We start from the raw sequence: 20,866 nt of genomic DNA, 5'->3' as shown, positions 1-20,866 counted from the left end.
CACTATGGGTGTGTCTAAACTACATGGCCCCATCGATGGAGCCATGTAGATTAGGCTGATCAGCAAAGGGAAATGAAGCCGCGATTTAAATAATCACGGCTTCATTTAAATTTAAATGGCTGCCACGCTGAGCCAACAAACAGCTGATCAGCTGTTTGTTGGCTCAGTGCGCTAGTCTGGACGCTCCCGCGCCGACCTGAAAGCCCTTTATCGACCTCCCCTTTATTCCTCGTAGGATGAGGCTTACTGGGGAGGTCGATAAAGGGCTTTCATGTCGGCAGGGGAGCGTCCAGACTAGCGCGCTAAGCTGAAAAACAGCTGATCAGCTGTTTGTCGGCTCAGTGCGGCAGCCATTTAAATTTAAATGAAGCCGCGATTATTTAAATCGTGGCTTCATTTCCCTTTGCCAAACAAACAAATCTACATGGCTCTGTCGACGGAGCCATGTAGTTTAGACGTACCCTATGAAATGAAAACAATTTTAAAAATTTCAATGTTTCTTGAAAATGGGTTTTCACTTAATAGTTGTCTTTCCATGAGCACCAGCTCCCGCCTGTCCCCCCGCCCATGCACTACTTCCTCTGTAGTGTAACCGTGAAGGTTAAACGATGAGCCAGGCTCATCGGTTAACTGTTTAAACATATATACTATCATATCCATATTTCTAACAGCACAGAACACTGAAAGCCAGGACTGGTAGCTATAAACAAACATTATGGAACCATGGGAAACCCATGAGAAGTGAACATCCAGGCCATGGTTGTTGCTGGACCGGAACATGCTAAATTAGCTAAATTAGTGGTAACATGAACAGGACAGAAAAATAAAAGCCACACAATCGTGATTATAGTATTACCGGAAAGCCAGGAATATCTTCAGAAATTGAATACAGTGGTCCAAATCTTTGACCCTTGTAAGGTTCCTTTGCACCAGGTGGCATAGCACAGATGAGCCATTAGGCTCCTCAAAATTACTCTATGGGCCATTTTCACCCTTTGAGCTACACGATCAGGGTACCTGAAAGGTGATTTAGCAATGCCTATCCTTGCTTCTTTTCTTAAGTGCACTGAGCATAAGCTGAAGAGAACTGAAGATCTAGCCCAAAGACACACACTTGATAAGGTGGGGTCCATACTATAAATTCTCTTCCTTTAATATATGGACACAATGCAAAAAGTAGATAGAACAGAAAGAATGCCAAAAGTGAAAGTGTTATAGCAACAGTAACAATAGGTGTAACAAATTCTGTGTTTACCTCATGTGGATTTGTGTAGCCCAGAAGTAGATTTGCTGCTTTAATGTCACCATGGACATACTCATTTTCGTGCATATATTCCAAGGCATCCAACTAGGAAAGAAGGCCGAAAGAGAATGTTTAATTATTATTATTCTCGCTATCACTTACTCAATGAGCCTCAACTACCATAAAATGGGTTAGAACGCAAGGCAGCATAAAGCAAAGCCAAGACTCCAGCTATTTCCTGCCCATTCTGTCCACTCCTATAATGCAAGCAGCTGGTACAGATTTAAGGGTGTGCCAGGTGGGCCACATTTTATCCCTATATATCTACCTTATACATGTTTGAAAATTCTATCATCTCTTTAAATGTGATTTACGGGTCTTTTCTCTTATGATCTAATAATGAAACAAATATAATACTGGAAGGGCTGGGGGAATTCCTATCTGCAAAGAGATAATATATCTTATTCTGAGAGTTCACAAGATATTGAACCATAAGGGTATGTCTAGATTACATGCCTCTGTCTTCAGAGGCATGTAAATTAGTCTACCCGACATAGTCAATGAAGCCGGGATTTAAATATCCTCAGCTTCATTAAAATAAAAATGGCCGCCGCGCTGTACCAGCTCAACTGATCATTGGCACAGCACGGCAGTCAAGACGCGGATCGGTCGACAGGGAATGCCTTTGTCGACTGCTCCCTTATGCCTCGTGAAACGAGGTTTACAGGAGCAGTTGACAAAGGTGTTCCCTGTCGACTGATCCGCGTCTTGACTGCTGTGCCGTGCCGACGATCAGCTGAGCCGGCACAGCTCGGTGGCCATTTTTATTTTAATGAAGCCAGGGATATTTAGATCCTGGCTTCATTGACTATGTTGGGTAGTCTAATTTACATGCCTCTGGCGACAAAGGCATGTAGTCTAGACATACTCTAAGATTGTTAATAGGCCCATGACTAATTACAGGCAGGACCTCCCTGATCCAGCACCTCATGACCTTACCAGTCCTGGATGAGGGATTTTACCGGAGCGGGGAGGTCATTTCTAGCCCCCCTGCCAACAGACCCGCTAACCCAGCTACCCACCTCTTGCCTGCCCTGATGCCCTGCCAACCCACCTGAGCATCCACTGATGCTGTAGCTCCCAGCCCCACCTGAAAGCTGCACACCAGGGGTCCAGGACCCGCCAGGCAGCCATATGCCGGAGCCAGGCAGCCGCACACCAGGGCTCTGGGCAGTGCCAGGCAGCCGCTACCGCTGCCACAGCTCCCTGCCCCACTGAGTCACCACCATCACAGTTCCTAGACCCTGGGCCAGCCCCGCCATCAGCTTGATGGCGGGCAGCTCATTGCTCTGCCATCTCCACAGCTGCTGCTGCTGACCCTGCCCCAGGACTCTCTGGTCCTGCAAAATCCGTGCCAGACCATGGATGTTACAGGATCAGAGTTCCAGTTTAGAGCGTTTCAAACTGTATTACTCACCCTGTACCCCTTAGGAGGGGTATTTTCATATTTTATTAGAAGAGAAACATGTTTTCAGTGGACTGATTTACACAAAGAAAAAAAGGGCTGTTTGAGAGACACCCCAAATTTTGGAATGCTAAACCCACCAGTCCATTAGTGAAAAGGGATTAGTGACAGAATACAGTCAAGATAGTAAAGGGGCAGTATGCATTAATTTATGGATATAAAAGGCCCACACAAGAATACCTTTTGCAATAGTGACCCTGGGCTATACCAAACGTGTTCCCTGGGTACTGCTTACACACCCGCCTGTGGTTGGGAAGGGGAGGGACTGAGAGCACCTATACTATACAAATGGCTTGGATTCCCAGGGGTTTGTTATAGCAAGGGTACACTATTCTCTCTCAAATCAAATGACATTCCCAAACAACACATTTTGTACTCTGCTACCTTAAAAGAATTTGAAAATGAGGATGCTATATGTACAATCCTATAGGTTTATTGTGGCCTGAACAATGATGAAGTTGTCAAATTAGACTAAACGGTCTTCAGCATAACAAAGATGGCAGTGCGGAAAGGTCAAAATTGTCAAATGTACACGACTAATATGAGGCACCTTCAAAATCTCTGAAAATAAGGCCACTTAATTTGTTTGTCTACATTTGAACATTTTGTTTTATGTTCTGTTAGTGAGTCTGATCGAAAGCCCACTGAAGTCAACAGTTTTTCTATTTACATCAATGGGCTCAGGCCCCTGGACATCTAGGGTGCATCTACACTGCACCGTTATTTTGAGGTAACTAGCGTTAATTCAAAATAACAATGCAAGCATCGACACAGCTATTCCATTATTTTGAAATAATTTTGTAGTAACAAACAGTTTATTCCGAGATTAAATCTGTAAACCTCATTCTACGAGGAATAACGCCTTTTCCTAAATAGCTATTTCAAAATAAGGTGTGTGTAGAAGCTTTACTGCTGTTATTTTGAAATAGCCCCTCACAGGGCCATTCTAAGTTATTTCCCCCCAGTGCTACTGGGGCTCTGAATTGAGATAGTACCTCTATAGTAAGGAAGCCTGCCTCGGACTAATTTTGAGGTTTCCCTGCAATGTAGATGTGCTATTTCGAAATTAGCTATTCTGTAATAACTATTTCTGAATAGCTTATTTCCAAAGAAGCTTGCAGTGTAGACATACTCTTCTGTACAGAGGATCTAGTTCAGGAGCATGGAAGAGATGGCCCACGGGCCAGATCCAGCCTAATATGCTTTTTATATGACCTGTGGTCCGCCTGGCTGGGAGCCTAGGCAGGCTCTCTGCCTGCTGCAGCTCCACACTCCTCAAAACAGCTGTCTGCTCCCTCTAGGCACCGCACACCAAGGGGCAGGAAGGGGAGATGGAACCAACCAACCGAAGCTGCAATGATTGGCCAGGGGTCAGAGACAGCTCATGAAGTCTGCCCTCCCCAGCGCATGGCACAGAGAGGCACATGGAGGGAGTACCCAGCCATTTTGAGCAATCTAGAACTGTGACAGGCAGAGAGCCTTCCTCGGGATCCTGCTGGGCTACTGACCAGGAACTGCCTACTTAAGAGCTTCCTGGCTAGAGCCTACCTCTGGCACCCCAGCATCTCCTGCACCCCAATCTTGTGCCTCAGGTCACAACCACCTCCTTCATCCAAACTCCCAAGCAGACCCCACACGCTCTCCTGCATCCCAAACTCCTATCACAACCTCACTTCTGTACCCAATTTCCATCCCCTCCATAGAAAAGTGCAGACCTTGCCCACTTATCAAAATCATGGAGTGCCCCCTCAAAAAATTATTGCCCATCCCGGTCTAGTTTCTGTCCCTATTCATATAATTTAATTTTAATAGGAAAATTAAGACTCTGATTTAGGCTGATAGTTAAGTGCCTTTGCTTCACACTGAGTTGGGACCTAAATAGATTTCAGCATTTCAAGGAATAGATACATTAGGAGAGTTCAATACACTAAAAACAGGACCATTTCCTTCTCCTCTACACTTACCATTCGGGCCCCAAGTTGCAGAACTGTTTCTTTTTTAAACCGGTGTCCATGCCTGTCCAAGATTATTTGCAGATCTGTCCCTAATCTCTCCATCACCATGAATCTATAACTATTAGAAAATACACAAGTAAGGAATCCTTGTGAGGAATGGGATACAGATGGCTTTACATCAACAAGCTCAAAATATCCTTCATTTCATTGAACACAGATCTTCAGGCAACTATGTGATCAACAACGTTGACTAAATTGACCTTGCTATTACCTTTTTCCATTGTATTCAGCCAAGCCTGATCCCCAGAACACTGGAATACTTAAAAATCTTATTTGTCTGAGCGTCATCCACTTTTTGACTGTCAAAATAATAATACATAAAAGAAAATTTAAGGTAGTTTGAGAATCCACAGTTTAACCCTAGTAATTTAACTATTAGAATCTTTGTTGTTAAAATGAAAACACACACGTTACTATTTTTATATAACAGCCCAATTAAAAAATTCATCAATTAATCTTTTGTAAAAGAAAAGCTCTGTGTTCCTTCAATATATATCTCTGAGTCATAATACTAAAAAAAGAAATCCAATCAGTGGCTGAGAAAAACTAGTTTATTTAAAAACTTTACTTTTAAAATTTATCTTCTTGGATAAACAGTAGATCAACGGAGTATGCAATTAGGCCTCAATCAAGCAGAACATTTAAGTGCATGTTCAATTTTACTCACTTGAAGTCACTGGGATTGCTCCTATGAGTAAAGAGTTTGCAGGTTCAGTGCCTAAATTACTACTAAATCTTGTAAACACTTAAGCAATATAAGTAACTTTATTCTTAGAACAGTTATAGGCAGTACTACCCCGTAGCCTTTGCAACACCTCTGCTTATACTATAAATATGGATTATGGAGAGAGGGTAGTTTTCCCTCAGATGTCTGTGCACATCAAAGGACATAATTTGTCAACCTACCTACCTATGTCCTGATTCCATTTTCACTTACACCAGTGAGAACCAAGATGAGCACTATTTAAGTCAATGGCATTACAGTGATATAAATCTAGTGTAAACTAGACCAGAATCAGTCTCAGTGGGCTTCATATAAAAGCTTCAAGAAATCAATTACTCTAAATGAAAAAAGTACCATATTATTTATTTTTGTTTTGCTGATATTACTTACTGTGCTCTTGTTTTGCAGCTCTCTGGTAAAACTTCAGTTCAGAAAACAAAGGTCCATTTTCAAGATATTCCTAAAGAGGACCAAATAAATTTGCTGTGATAAAGTGAGTAGGGAGGGGAGTGTAGAGTTACTAAATAGTCGATTGGAAGTCCAATCGGGTTAAAATCCACATACAAAAAGATATACTATGACATCTGAAAAATTATTTCAAACAATATATAGGATATAGTTTATGTAAAAAAAACAATAACAAGCTGTTCACTGCAAATGCCCAAAAGAAAACCTGTAATACAGACTAACACAAGTATTATTTAGGAAATTAAATTAATACATTTTACTTCACTGTATATTCTTAAATATGCAGTCTTATTTTTTTCCCCCATTGTAATGTCCATGATTAGCAATGTAAGCAAACTTTAAGGAATCTCAAAGTATTCCTCCAGCAGACAAATTATGCTATGATGGAAGCAAGGCACACACAAAAAACATGCAATGAAACTCAATGCTCAAAATAAGAATAAATAGATAATGCTAAAAATATTAGCACTTTAAATAATTCAGAAGTGAAATACGAACATTACCAATTTAATTACATGCACAGCATCATCTTCTACAGGAATATGAACATGAGAAGAAGCTGTAAAATCAAAGAGATGGTGATGAAACTTCCCCATAGTTACTACAATTGCAACTAAAGAGCAAAACATAGAGTCATGGTCAAAACAAAAAAAAGTGGGGGCAGGGAGGAAATTTTTCAAACTGTTAGAAATGTTTTCCTTTTGAAATGTTTACCGAATTTCAAACTTAAAAGAAACTTCCGTCTATTTTGATCATTCTTGTATGTATTAGGAGACCCTCAGATTTACAAAAAGACCGGTCAGCTAGACACCTAATTTGAAATCAGATCAATGCTATCAGGCAGCAACAAAGACAAAAACAAGAGCAAATACAACACAGTACTGTGTTAAATGTAAACTACTAAAAAAAGGGAAAATTTTAGACAAAGATCTGACAAGAGAGAAAGGAAATGGTTTCTGTGCCTGTTTCATTTAAGATGGCTAAAAGCAGCATTTTTATTCAACATAATATAATTTCTAAGCTGTATTAAGTCAATGTTTAGTTATACACTTTGGAAAGAAGAACCATAACGTTTTAGTTAGAGTTACAAACACTTCAGAGTTATGAACAACCTCCATTCCAAAGGGGTTTGTAATTTTGAGGTTCTACTGTATTCTCAGGGGAATGTTTCAATCCAATCTTAACTACAGACCCACTAGATCACCTCTACTACACACACTCCAAACTTTGGTGCAACTATGTTAGATTACAACAGACTAATCCATTTTCTATTTGCTAAACCATTTGGCTACGTCTAGAATACATCCCTTTTTCGGAAAAGGGATGTAAATTAGACGTATCGCAATTGCTAATGAAGCGGGGATTTAAATCTCCCGCGCTTCATTCGCATAAAAATGGCTGCCGCTTTTTTTTCGGCACGGAGCTTTGTCGGAGAAAAGCGCCAGTCTAGATGCTGATCTTTCGAAAAATAAAGGCTTTTCTGAAAGATCCCTTATCCCTCTTGAAATAAGGGATAAGGGATCTTTCGGAAAAGGCTTTATTTTTCGAAAGATCAGCGTCTAGACTGGCGCTTTCCTCCGACAAAGCTCCGTGCCGAAAAAAGCGGCAGCCATTTTTATGCTAATGAAGCACGGGAGATTTAAATCCCCGCTTCATTAGCAATTGCGATACGTCTAATTTACATCCCTTTTCCGAAAAAGGGATGTAGTCTAGATGTAGCCTTCATGTCAGTTGTGTCTCCATGTATGTTTCCTGTCAATCTGCTATTGTCGTAAGGAGACTCTACTAGAGTTATGCCCTATGTCATGCCACGATATGGGATTGTCCGCTTTCCCTATTTCAATCTGGCCTGAGCCTTGATTCCTACCCTGGAATTACTTATTTCGTTTGGTCCGAGTTTGGCAAGTGCAAATAAAACCCATCCTAAGGGGCGATCAGGGATTCTGCATATTAGTGCAAGAAAATTCAAGGCAGTAGTTGAACACATTTGCCAGTTACAGGTTATAAAACAGAATGTCTTTATACAAAAGGATTCTGTTTTTTTCTGATCCATGTCATTGAAACAGAGTAATAAATTTATGGAGGGGATTGTATGCTGAAATTGCTTAAAATTACTTATAGCCCCACCCACAACTTCTATTAGCAGATAACTCCAACGGCTGGAGATAGTAAATCAAAGGGGGAGGTCTCCGGGTTATTGCAGAGAATTTTTCCCCTGGTGCCCCATTGTGGATAGCATCCACATGCAAAACATATCCATATTGATACAACTGTGCCATCAATTGCTATTAACCAAGGTGGTCTGGCATGCAACCACATGCTCTGGGTGTCCCTAAACCTCTTGGGGATGCCTGGAGCAGATCAGCTGGGGTGCTGCCGGGTTGGTCCCACAGCGCCAAGGGGTGGCACTATGGGACCAACCCGGCAGCACCCCAGCTGCTCTGCCCCAGGCGTCACCAATTCAGCCGCTGCTGAAACTGACCAGCGGCTGATTCCAGGAAGCCTGGGGCAGAGCAGCTCTGCCCCGGGCTTCCTGGAGTCAGCCGCTGATCAGTTTCAGCAGCGGCTGACCTGGGGACGCTCCTTGGCACTACAGGACCAACCCAGCAGCATCCCAGCTGCTTTGCCCCAGGCGTCCCGGATTCAGCCACTGCTGAAATTGACCGGCGGCTGATTCTGGTCAGTTGCTGGTCAGTTTCAGCAGCGGCTGAATCAGGGATGCCTGGGGCAGAGCAGCTGAGGTGCTGCCGAGTTGGTCCCCAAGTCAGCCGCTGCTGAAACTGATCAGCGGCTGACTCCAGGAGGCCCGGGGCAGAGCTGCTCTGCCCCAAGCTTCCTGGAATCAGCCGCTGGTCAGTTTCAGCAGCTGAATCGGGGACGCCTGGGGCAGAGGAGCTGGGGTGCTACGGGGTTGGTCCCGTAGCGCCGCCCCTCGGCGCTGCAGGACCAACCCGGCAGCACCCCAGCTGCTCTTTCCCAGGCATCCCCAAGAGTAGCTGGGGTGCTGCCCGGTTGGTCTTGCAGCGCCGAGGGGCGGCGCTACTGGACCAACCCAGCAGCACCCCAGATGCTCTGCCACAGGCATCCCAATTCAGCCGCTGCTGAAACTGACCAGCAGAGGCTAAATCGGGGACACCTGGGGCAGAGACAGACTTTCGGAAGGGCAGGCTATGAGGGATCTGGGGTGGCATCCCCACCACCCCGCCCCAGACCTCTCATAGCCCCCCTTCCGATAGTTCGGCATATCTGATAATCCGGCACCCCTTGGGTCCTAAAGGTGCCGGATTATCGGAAGTTTACTGTACCATCTCCCTTTTTCTTAGTCTGCAACTGGAAAAACCTGACAAACAACGAATAGTCTTGCAGCACCTTAGAGACTAACACAGCTACCCCTCTGAAATACTGAAGGTTAGGATACTGAGTTAGAAGGGCCATTGGTTTCACTCAATGGTTATTCCTACATTCTTATACTGAGGGTCAAACTGATATTCCTGGGGTCAGAAAGGAATTTTCCCCTAGGTCAGATTTACGGAAACCCAGGAGGGCGAGGGGAGAGAGAGGGAGAGTTGAATTGAGGACTTCAGTAACTTGGGCAAAGGTTATGGGCCTATTACAGAAGTAGGTGGTAAGGTTCTGTGGCTTGCAATGTACAGGAGGTCAGAATAAATTATTACATAGAATTACTTAACAGATTGGAAGGGTTCCGAAGGTTTAACAAACAACCTGATTACATACTCTTCTGTGAGTTTATCTCCTAGGTAATTACTCTATACTCATAATTAGCCATGTGCTAGGCTCATTCTATATGGTAACACAGAGCTATCCATATTACAATCAGGTAAGTGCTAAACTATGGGATAATAAGCAGAGACCCTGTAGGAGTGCAATGCTGGAATGTAGGAACACTCTGATGATATACACCAGGCACACTATATGGGTATACTTCGTAAGCAAAGGTATTCTAAAATAGTATGGCAAATGTGTACTTCTGTGTACTTCAAATGGTATGCATGCACTTCTGTGTACTTCAAATGGTATGCATGCACATTTTAACTACATTAATTACAAGAAAAGAAGAATATGCTGTATTCCAAGAATTATTATTGAAATTTATCATTACATGTCTAGAACTCTTTCCTTCAATTCTTTGGAAAGCTGAGTTATACTGAAGTAAAATAGAGAATAGAACTTATCGTATCACCATTATGGTCTGTGGCCCTGATGTTCCAAAATAAAGGGCATGCATTATGCAATGTAAAATAAGAAAATGACACTCAGTGGCAACTGGCAATTCTATATTTCTCTTACTGCAGCTTTCTGTATTATATACTTGAGTGATGGACTCTAAAAGTAGTTAACTAAATAAAAAATCATAAGGATTAGCTAAGCTAAGCTTTTTTTCTAGCAACAAACAGCTTTGGAATTTACTTGCCAAATCACAGTTATACTAAAAAGCATAGAAAAATAATGCATTGCAAAGTGAATTATTTAAGTTTCTAACCAGCTGATCCACTTAGGCATATCCACATCTTCATCTACATCATTTTCTCCCAATAAGCAATTTTCCTTATGTTTCATTCTTGGTCTGCATCTTCTTGCACTGCTTACTACACTTGACACATTTCATTTTTTTACCTAAAGAACAAATTTCTTCAAAATATTCCCAAATAGGATCCCTCTTAGGTGCAAAAGTCATGACAATTTATCTATGGCAAAATCATGGGGAAATATAAGAAGCTCTGTGTGTGCTGAATAATATCTTCCCCTTTTAATTTCCAGTCCACTCCACTCCTCCTTTCTATGCTGCCTCCATCCTATATATAGTCTCTCTATCTTTAAAACTCCTCTGCCTTCCTTAGCTAAGGTCCCCCCCACCACATAAGCACAGAACAAAAACAATCCTATTCTGCTTGTGTCTTTCTTTGCACATGTTACTTCTTAGTCTGTTGAGAAACTGTGGTGTTTTAGATGCTGCTTGTAATTAGTAGAACTGGGAGCACTGGCTGTTGGGAGTTTGGAAGCACAGGAAACATTAAGGAGGAGGGAGATTAGCCAGGGTTGAGTGAGAGCTACAGAGGGGTGCAGCAGCTTTGTAAAGAGGTTTCACTTTTGGTAAATAAAGTCAAATTTGATTCTTTTTTAAATAATCGATTTTTATGCACCCTATTTAGAATGTAAAAAATACAAGTTGAAATAAGGTCTACATTCTTCACCATAATCTCCAACTTCTGAGCTTAGGCAATGCAGAAAACAAGTTACATCAAATTAACTTGTGTCCAGAATTTTCTAGCTTTGCCCAGCCATGACAAGCAGGGCTAAGGTCTCAGTATCAGCCTTAAGTATGAATTCATGGCATCTGTTGACTTGCAGTACAACCTTTAATTAATCAGTCTGTTTAAATACGAGATTGTAACAACAGAATTTCTGGACGAATTGTGATTCCCTAGGACTGAATGGCAGAACTGCATTCTGGGTGACAAAGAAACATGCCAGTTTTATATGCCAGTTCAAATGTGCCAGCTTTAGTTTTAGCAGTTTGTGGCAATCATGTTTGGAATATCGTGGAGTATTCACAATGGTTCTCATAAAATCAGTTTGTAGATACAATTTACACAGTAGAAAAGAAAAGCAGTGTTATTTGGCAGTGAGAAGAACTATCCCTGTTCCTGTCCACAGCTGGTCTCTCTGCTGCTGCTGGATATTTGGGAAATATAAGCTTATTTTGGAAGCATAAATAAGCTCAAGTAGCTTTTATTACCTTTTGCATACTTTTTCAGAGGATATGAAAATGTATAGTGATATTGTCCTCTCAGTTCTGTTTACATAGAGATAAAACAAAATCCATGATTCAAAAATTAACAAGGTACTCAAAAGCTGTGGCTAAGAACTGCAAGTTAGTTTATGTAAAAGTAATGGCTAGAACAAGTGAAATCATGGTCCAACAGAAGTAGATGAAAATTTAGCCATTTACTTCAACAGGGCCAGGATTTCACCCACTATGTTTAACAAAGGAAGTTTTGATTTATCTAAACATTCTGAAGAATCATTTTCAGAATACTGGTTTGATAATAAATAAAAATAATCAACAGTGGCAATCATTAAAAATAATAAATATTTACCATCTACAGTCATATATTATGGCATTACCTATCAGAAGTACAGAGCATATTGATGTAAATACCAAGCAGAAACAATTTTTAAAGTTTTAGTATAGCTCTTTGTATTTTTCCCCTCTTGTTTTCTTTCAATATCTCACGGAATTTTCATTTCAGTCCTTAAAGCGCTTATTTACATGCTAAGTTTCCTGAGGAAGGACTTCTCTATTTTATCCTATGAACTACCATTTCCTGGCTAGACTAATTTCTAAGAAGCCTTCAGACATGGTCTCTTGTGAGTTTTCCTCCAGCTTCCTTTGTGATTTAGGGTTCCATTAAGCAAATATTATATACACAGGCCTTTACAGTGGATTTGGCTACCAAAGCACATGGGTAAGCAATTCAGCAGAAAACAGCTCTACTGCATAACTGTTTTGTGGGCATCTGCAAATGCTTCCAGTACAATCAAGTTCTGGTGAAAATTTAATTATAATTTCTGTCATCTTATCATGAAACTTTAATACTAATTCACCAGAGCCAAAATTTTGCCTTCCAGAGCTATGAAAGATGCTGTCTGATTTTCAAAGTTACTCTAGCTGTGAGCTGGAGTAGGTGTGACATTTCCTTTAACCTCAGGAACAAAAGCTGTTTCAGCATTCTTAGATGGGAGCCCAGGCCTTTAACTCTTAAACTTGATGCACACACTGGGTTCTGGAATGACTGCACTCTTGCTCATCTGCAAGCCTGACACTACTACCACTCAGATGGTACCTATGCCAATTTCAATAAGGCATAGGCCAATCAAAAATGGGTGTAGAGGGGCATCTTGCATACTGCAGCAAATGCCATATCCTAGGGCAGAAGTTCCTCCTGTTATCATGCAATTTCAATTCAGGAACACATGCTTATCCTCATGAGATCACACTGCATCTATAGATGCTTATGGCCATCAAAGAATGCCTTTCTGTTGGTTCTCCTCCTTCTTCCTCCATCTCCTTCCTTTGTGTACATTTCTCTCATGATTTGCTACGAATGCAACATATCCCTGGTAATCTTCATCATAAGAATCTCAATAGTACAGAGCCATGTTCCTGATAAGCAGGCGCTTATGAGGTTACTCAAGAGATTCAAATGCCACCCAGCTGATTAGCAGAATGCCGACAGCTAGGTTTTTTGTTTCTACTAGTGAACATTCACAAATGCCTCGGTACACATACAATTATTCTGCACATGGATGGAAAAAAATAGAGGAAACATTAATACAGAGTATATCTTTAGCAAATCATATTGTAGGTAACCTATAGCTAGATCTCTTTTCTATCCATATCTTAACACATACAAAAAAAAGTTATACCTAGAGTAACACCTGACCTCCTACTCCTAACTACCATCTAGACAGGGACCAGAAATCTCTATGCCTTCACATCTCATCTTGGGATTGTCTAATGAATATATGCAATGGAAATACAAGCACTGGCAATGGTGGGGAAGGACATTTCTAGGCTGTACACGGATGGTGAAATGCAAAGCAGATTTAAGAGTGATGTTGGAACCTTAACTGAGTATTATGTAATGTTTTTGCATTTACATTTTCAGGCCTGTTTATTAATGGATTCATTGTGATAGAAAACAGAGAATGATTTATCTAAACACCTGCATCAATCACTAGCTGTGATAAGGAGGATAAATGAGTGTCTGGTATTGTTTCTCACTTGTAACCTTCTAAACTCTTGTTTACTTCTCCTATGTACTGCCACTATTCCCTGAAGGGCTTTAAACTGGGCACTGAATCGTGGAAATGCTATATTGTTCCCTGTTTGCTTTGCTTTTCTCCCCCTTGTCAAACAGGTAAGTAAGTAGGAGTTATATCATGGTAAGCCATTAGTTGAGTGTAACAGAAGAAAAGCTCTAATATGGAACAGAATAGGTAGGACAGGTTCGTGAACCATAGCACTCTTTCTTTGGCAGAAGCAGTAGTTTGAAACTGATTCAGAAAAAACACTTCTCGCCATTTTCAAATCACTTCCAGCAATGCTATTCAGGAGCATAAGGGGGAGTCATACTTCTGGTAAGCCTGCTGCTGTTGAGGAGATCTATAGAGACAGATGTGAAAAGAGGAAGAAGGAAGACAAAGAAGGAAGAGAAAATGCAGAACAATGAGGACTCTTGAAAACGAAGGCAAAACTATATAAAAGGGAGAGCATCATGGGCACACACAGGCACTTTTCTATATAGAAAATTTTAGGTGCCATATTCCTGAAAAGACTGAATCCAAGAGCACCACTGAATCTAAGGGCCCAGAGTCAGCAAATAGCTTTCCCTTCCTTTATTTAGTGAACAAAGCCTTCAAAGAAATGCATCTTTGGTAAATATATTTTGCAGAAGCACTGTAAAATTTTTCAAGTACATTGTTAAAGCTTAATGGAGTATGGCATACATTAATGGGAAATTAAGCTGTAACAATACACATCAAAAAGTTTATACCACTGCTATAAAACTGATTAAAAGATACAGCCAGCAAAGTTAACCTTCATTTTTGTAAAACAGCTGTGCTGTTCACATTTTGTAGATATTCAAGCCTAGTATATTTCACTCTGTTGCCCATTTTGTTCATTTCTCTAGGATTTCTTCTGGATTATTCCTCCTTCAAGTTAAGCAGTCACTCCTCAAAATACAGCAACATATATATGAACAGAACTCAAAGGGGGGGGGGGAGGGGAACCTCCCAGTACCACAGGATTACCTAAATGAGAACTAGTTATTTCTAAGGAACTGACCATGTGAAGGGCTCAGATCTCCTGACCACCACTAAATGAGAATGAAGAGTGATCAAATCTCTGCAGAATCAGGTCCCAAATGAGCTGCTGTATGGTGTTATTTCAGCCAGAATGGCTGTCATCTTCTTATGTATTTTAGGAATATACATCTGTCTGTACATCTGTGAGTCCATTTGTTCAAGAACTCCTCCTAAACAGTAAGAGCTAGGACCACCAAATTTGGTATGCAGCTTCCTCTTATCATAACTTAAAGCAAGGTCAAGGTTTAGTAGTGACTGGATAATGGGATATGCATGGAGTTCAATTGTTTCTCATAAAATGTAAAGAGAGGGATCTGGTAGGAGGGAGTTATCCTGCAGAATGACCACAGGGGGCAGCAAGGGGACAGAGATGGGGACCCAGCTATAAACCCACTGGGCCAGCAGGGGTAAAGGATGGAGAAAGGGACAGCTATAGATATCAGAGAGTTTGTCTGTATGTCTGTTTGTCTATCTGTCCCCCAGCTAGGGGACATGCACCCCTCCCCCGGCTGTGCCCAGTGCAACGACCAGGGACAGGCACTTTTCACCTGGCCCCAAGCTGCTACGGTCAGAGAGGGCTGTCGTTGTCCTCTCTCCTAAGGATGCCTGCATATTGAACCCTTCATCCCTAAGCCCACACTAGAACAAGGATTTAAATGAAGAAAAACAAAACTTATCTGAGTTAGGGATCCAAACAACACTGAGTAAAATCTAGAGATGAATATGAGAAATAAGCTTCCTTGTTTTTCACCTTTCTTTATAGCAAAATCAATCTTTGCTGATAATTCTGATCCATTTCCTATTTCAGCTGAGTTATGTACTGCTGAATCAATTTGCTATGTTCCTCTTTCTAATTTCTGTGTTACAAGGGGAACTAAGCCTCCATCTTGGTACCATATCTAGTACTGGGTTTCCTTTCTGAGAGAAAACAGAGGTCATGGAATAAACAACAACCACTTTTCCAAAGAGTCTAACAAACAGCTGGATTTTTTTCCCTGCTACGCTTATCAGGAACATAAAATAGAAATATACAAGGGTCCTAGATTGCAACATCATTCCATCTTATTCCTCTGGCTGCTCTCTGCTTCAGCATGCTGGGATTCAAATGGCAATATACTACAATAGTTGAAGCTGTCTGTAGCCAGAAAGCCAATAAAATATATGTGAAACATGTACCAATCTCTATGTGATATACCATCTATAAGGTCTTGCACGGTTTTCCAGTAATAGGAAAATACCCTACTACATTTGGTACACAATTCTCAATCTAAAGAAAAAAATTGATTACTTCCACTGAATGATTCTTCTTCACTGATGCATCAGATGTTCTAAACATGCACCCTATGAGAATAATCTACAGTGTAGGTTTCGGTGGAGAAATATATTATTACAACACACAAAACAATGTTCCCACTTCAGTTTCCCCTCATCAGTGCATCACAGTCCCATGAATCATTCTCACTTCTCTGTGGGAACCTTAGTACATTCCTATTTCACACAAACCCCCAACAAATAATCCCTGACTAGCAATTGCAGGAGACACCTTGACTTCATTCCATCAGGTGAGGGTATATTTTCTCACAGCAACACTTCCTATATATGCTCTGGAGTAGACACAAGATCTCTTCAAGGCAACTGACTGATGTTTAAGAGGTCATAAAAGATATCATGAACATCAAAAGAAAAACGTAAATATAAACTGTTCTGTCCTTCGCCTCTTCAGTGATTGCACGTTTCTGAGGGGCCTTGGTTATTGATCTCATCCTAGGAAGACTATGAATAGAATTCCATAGATTGGAATGAGACAGAGATATGGGATCTAGAGATTTTTTCCCCCCCTTTCTTGGCCTTGTGCAATAGATGTTAATCAAGCATCTCCCAAAAGAGTATATTAAGATCAATATTAAAACAGAATATTATTGGATTCTGGAGGATTAGAGAAGAGTTTGCCTGCTTCTTCTTTTACTAACTGAAACAAAGGACTAGAGTAAAACATGTCTTAATGTGAATGAAATCGGGTATCTTTTGCAAAAGCATCAAGCACGTACAGCGCCCCAGGCGGAACACACGATCGGCGCCCCCACCTGCACGGCTGTCAATGGGGTGACATCATCATCGGGCGCCCTATGCGCCCGGTGATGTCATCATTGGGTGCCGTTGAAGGCGGCGTCCTAGGCGACGGCCAAGTCGACCTATAGTCAAAGGCCGCCCCTGAGGACATATCAGTTCGTCTCTGTATGCGTGAATGACTGCCAAGCAATACAGGACTGAATGTATGGAGAGAAATCAGAAGCAGTGATATTTAGTTTCTTAATGTAATCACCTTTCTCTCCTCTATGGAGCCACACAGTGGAATGGATTCCATTCTAGAAAGCAAGACATCTTGGTTAATAGCAATCTTTTTCAGTACCATTGCTGATGGTACAGTAGAGTTTTAGGGCATCCATTTTATTTAGAGCACTAACAAACCAGACCTTAGGTAGAACCAGTCTCCAAGAAAAAAAAATGGGCTGTCACAACTTTACACAGTCACTATCCAGCTCTGTGCTTCACCACACCAAACACATGAAAAAATATGGAGGAATTCAGTTCAGTCACACCTGTTCCTAAGCAGTATAGCACATACCTGGAACAAGGTCATTGCCAAACACATGGAACAAAAAACAAACAAACAAAAAAACCAAGACAGACACTACTGCATCTATCATCAAGAAAACAGTGGCATATACAAATGAATATATATACATATGGCTGAACAGAATGTAACACACACCCATAAGTCCTCTATAGAAAGTAAATACTTGTACAATCACCAAGGCTCCAATCCTGCAATTCACTCCATGTGGGAAAACGTCTGTGCCTCTGTTTCCAGTGTAGTGCTGCAAGGGCAAACAGGATCCACTCATGCAGGAGAAGTTGCAGTTAAAATAATAAAGGAACTGAGAAATAAGACATTGGGAATAGGGTGCTTGCTCTAATGAAAATTTGGCTTGTTACAGTGGTCTAGAAACTATGCAACAATGGAAGCTTGGCTATCTCCAAACATATTAGCATGTCGTCTTCTGACAAAGCCATCTGTAGGAGCTAAATGTTAGAGCACAAACAGAAAAAGCAGAAAACAGAAAATAGTAAAAAAAATAAAAGTGGCACAAAAAATAGATGCCAAAAAAGTGCAATTACACTTTCCATGACAAATGGGAAAAAATTCAAAAGATACAGCAGATCTTTGTATGTGCAATACACATTCCATCAATATATTGAAGTGGCTTGATCAGCAGGATTTGAATATTAATACCCCAAGTCTGGAAACAGTCGTTAACATACCGCTATCTAACTTAAGAAGAGCATGTTTGCCTTTAGGGATGATGGGTTGTACTGATGTTGCTATTCAAGATTAATTCTTCACTGCTGTCTCAGTACAAGCTTAACACAGTTCCTGACAGATTTTCATTGTAGACTAATTCTCATGTTTTTTCTGCATGTGTGTGGGATAGGAAAGTCCATCATGCTGCCTTGTTAAAAGATTTTTCTCTTTTATAGAGACCAGCAGTAATAATTTACATTTATATATAAATGATCCCAAAGTGTTTTACAATTATTTATCAGAATCACTTATTCTCCATTGAAAAGCAGCTACCTCTGGATAGAATATTGCATCTGTCGAAGAGCATGCAGCTATACCATGCGATTTTGTACAAGTGAAGAATGCCATTTTCAGCTGAAACTGCTGGGAAAAGCATGGCTTTAATTCGTACATAGAACCAAAGTTAATTTTACTCTTGCTATAAAATGTGTAATTAATTCTCTAATGACCAAAAGCTCTGTATCTTGATTTTATATCTCAGCTGAAAGATGCCACTTTAAACAACCAACACCCCCAACCATACTGACTCAAGAGTTACGGACACATACTGAATCACCAAATCCTGTAGCACTTAGTATTGGTGTTCCTTGGCAATCTTCTACTCAAGTACTGACCCATATGTGCCCAAGTGCTCTACAGTTTATACAAACAGTACTCTGAACAATCCAGGAAAGAATCATATAATTCCTTCAGTAAAACATCTCAATAACCTGGGTATTCAGCTGAGTGCTGTTAAGCCATTCTGGCGCACCTCATTGTTTCTTTAGAGAATTACAAACACGTTTTAGTCTAACCATTTTGTTTTAAAGGACAAAATCAAACAAAAAGTCACAAACATTGTAATTAATGCTCATGATTTACCTAAATAGATTAATCCAAATCCTCCCTGGCCAATGATATTGCCCAGTCTCCACTCTTTTCCTTCAGTGTCTTTCATTATCATTCCTTTGGGAAGGGGAACAGGGAGCTTGCTTTTTCCACGCCCTTTAGGAGGCATCACACCTATAAAGAAAAGAAAATGAATCCATTATGAAAGACAATGGAACCTTCTAATACTCTGTTTCAACAGGCAAATCATTGTTTAGTGTCCCGATTCTTATGACCTAGCATCTGGGCAATACCGTATCCCTGTGCAAAAAGGATATGATGCTACCAAATCAGAGTGGTAGTGTTTTATCCCAGTTTAAGGTGAACGTAAATAACTACACGAGGCAAGTCAGACAATGAGGGGAGTAGTCTCATTTATTTACTGTCTGGGAGAGACAAAGGGGGGGAAGAAAAGTTGAACATGCAACCTGGCATAAGTCCACAGTACTTAAACTGCATGCTGGTTAGTTTAGAAATATGCACCATTGTAACCATCGATGGCTATGGCTAGGGAACAAGGCTGAGACCGCACTCCGTTCTTTAGGAAGTTCAGAGAGTAGAGAAGCATAAGCAGGAATGGCTTGGGGGGAGGGGGGCTAAATGTCAGGTTTGAAATCCCAAGACCCTATTCTGGGCACCACGCGTGAAAAAGGCTGGCAGGCCCCTTATCTCTGCGAGCCACAAGAGCTGGGCAACTCGGGGCACGTCACAGCGAAGTGGCCTTTCACACACCACGCCCCCGAGCCGTCGCGGGGGATTTCCCAGGCATCGCTCCCACAGCACGTTACACGGGTAGCCGGGGCTCTCTGCCCTACGCGCTCCACGTCCCTGGCGCCTTTTCCGGGGGGGGCACTTTGGCCAGGGCGGGTCTTTTCAGTCCCGCGGGCGCAGGGAGCGGCGCTGCAGAGGCGACCGGCTGAAACCCAAGGAGGTGGCATCCCGCCCGCCTGCCCAGTGTGCCTAGCGCCCTCTGTGCTCCCGGGGCTTTCCCGACAACTCCCCGGGCCCCGCCGCCGCAGCCTTGCCCAGGCCGCCCCGCGCTGCCGGCAGCGCCCCACGCACCCCAGGCTCCTCCTCCCCCTCCCTCCTTGCACCTCGCGGCCGGCTCCTTCTCCAGGGCGCCGCCGCCGCCGCCTGGTCCCACACTCGGGCCAGGCCGCTCTGAGCCGCGCAGCGCCCCGCGACACTGACCGGCCTGCGCTCCCGCCCTGCTCGCGTCCCCGGGCCGGCCGGGCAGCAGCAGGAGCTCAGGGCCCGGCCGCCACCGGGAGGCGAGCGACAGCAGAAGGCGCGTGAAGAGCCGGCTGCCCGGGCCGAAGCCGGCTGCTGCTGTGCTGGGCGCGGCTCAGGGAGGGCGGGCACTGCGCCTGTGTCGGGTGACCCCAGTGTGCGGCCCGCCCAGGCGGCTGGCGCTGCGGGGAGGCTGGACGTGCATGGGGAAAGAGGAGACGCGGCTCCGCTCCGCGCGCCAGGGTGCCCGTCTGCGAGGCGTTAAAGGGGCTTGAGTGACAGATAACGGGTGTCGTGCATCTAGGTGGGCGTCGGAGTGGGCAGACGCGCGCTCTGAACATGCCCCACCTCAGCCTTCTCCAGGGCCCGTTTTTCCCACAGGAGAGGAGAGGTTTTCCTTTGGGTTCTTTCTTGCAGGATGCTGGAACTACCCTACTGCTGGCTTCAAGTGGCTGCCTTCATAAACGGGACTTGTTCAGTGGCTTTCAACTCCCCCACTATAAACATTGTTCCACCCGCACTGAAAGTGTGGTGCCCA

The 20,866-nt window shown here is 42.5% G+C and overlaps 1 protein-coding gene across 12 annotated transcripts in view; it reads right to left on the bottom strand.

The window, feature by feature from the left end:
* The window catches only part of VRK2 (VRK serine/threonine kinase 2), a 96,680-nt gene extending 76,098 nt beyond the window's left edge, over positions 1 to 20,582 (bottom strand). For 4 of the 12 annotated variants that reach the window (XM_075925517.2, XM_075925519.2, XM_075925516.2 and 1 more), the window contains exons 1-8: positions 20,290 to 20,582; positions 19,093 to 19,233; positions 17,681 to 17,746; positions 6,479 to 6,534; positions 5,898 to 5,967; positions 4,995 to 5,082; positions 4,733 to 4,841; positions 1,256 to 1,348 (exon numbers count right to left, since the gene is read on the bottom strand). In XM_075925517.2, the coding sequence (XP_075781632.2) occupies positions 1,256 to 1,348; positions 4,733 to 4,841; positions 4,995 to 5,082; positions 5,898 to 5,967; positions 6,479 to 6,534; positions 17,681 to 17,746; positions 19,093 to 19,228 (618 nt within the window). In that variant the 5' untranslated portion in view covers positions 19,229 to 19,233; positions 20,290 to 20,582. Of the gene's footprint in view, positions 1 to 1,255; positions 1,349 to 4,732; positions 4,842 to 4,994; positions 5,083 to 5,897; positions 5,968 to 6,478; positions 6,535 to 11,733; positions 11,759 to 17,190; positions 17,226 to 17,640; positions 17,747 to 19,092; positions 19,234 to 20,192 lie in introns of those variants that run through there. The other 8 variants (XM_075925512.2, XM_025184190.3, XM_075925514.2 and 5 more) reach the window with 8 other exon arrangements.
* Between the last annotated feature and the right edge of the window lie 284 nt (positions 20,583 to 20,866).

The sequence above is a fragment of the Pelodiscus sinensis genome, chromosome 3 (genome assembly GCF_052426305.1).
Source record: "Pelodiscus sinensis isolate ZL-2025 chromosome 3, ASM5242630v1, whole genome shotgun sequence".
Classification (NCBI taxonomy): domain Eukaryota; kingdom Metazoa; phylum Chordata; order Testudines; family Trionychidae; genus Pelodiscus; species Pelodiscus sinensis.
Note: the sequence above shows the minus strand (reverse complement) of the source record. Positions and strands in the feature narration are given on the sequence as shown.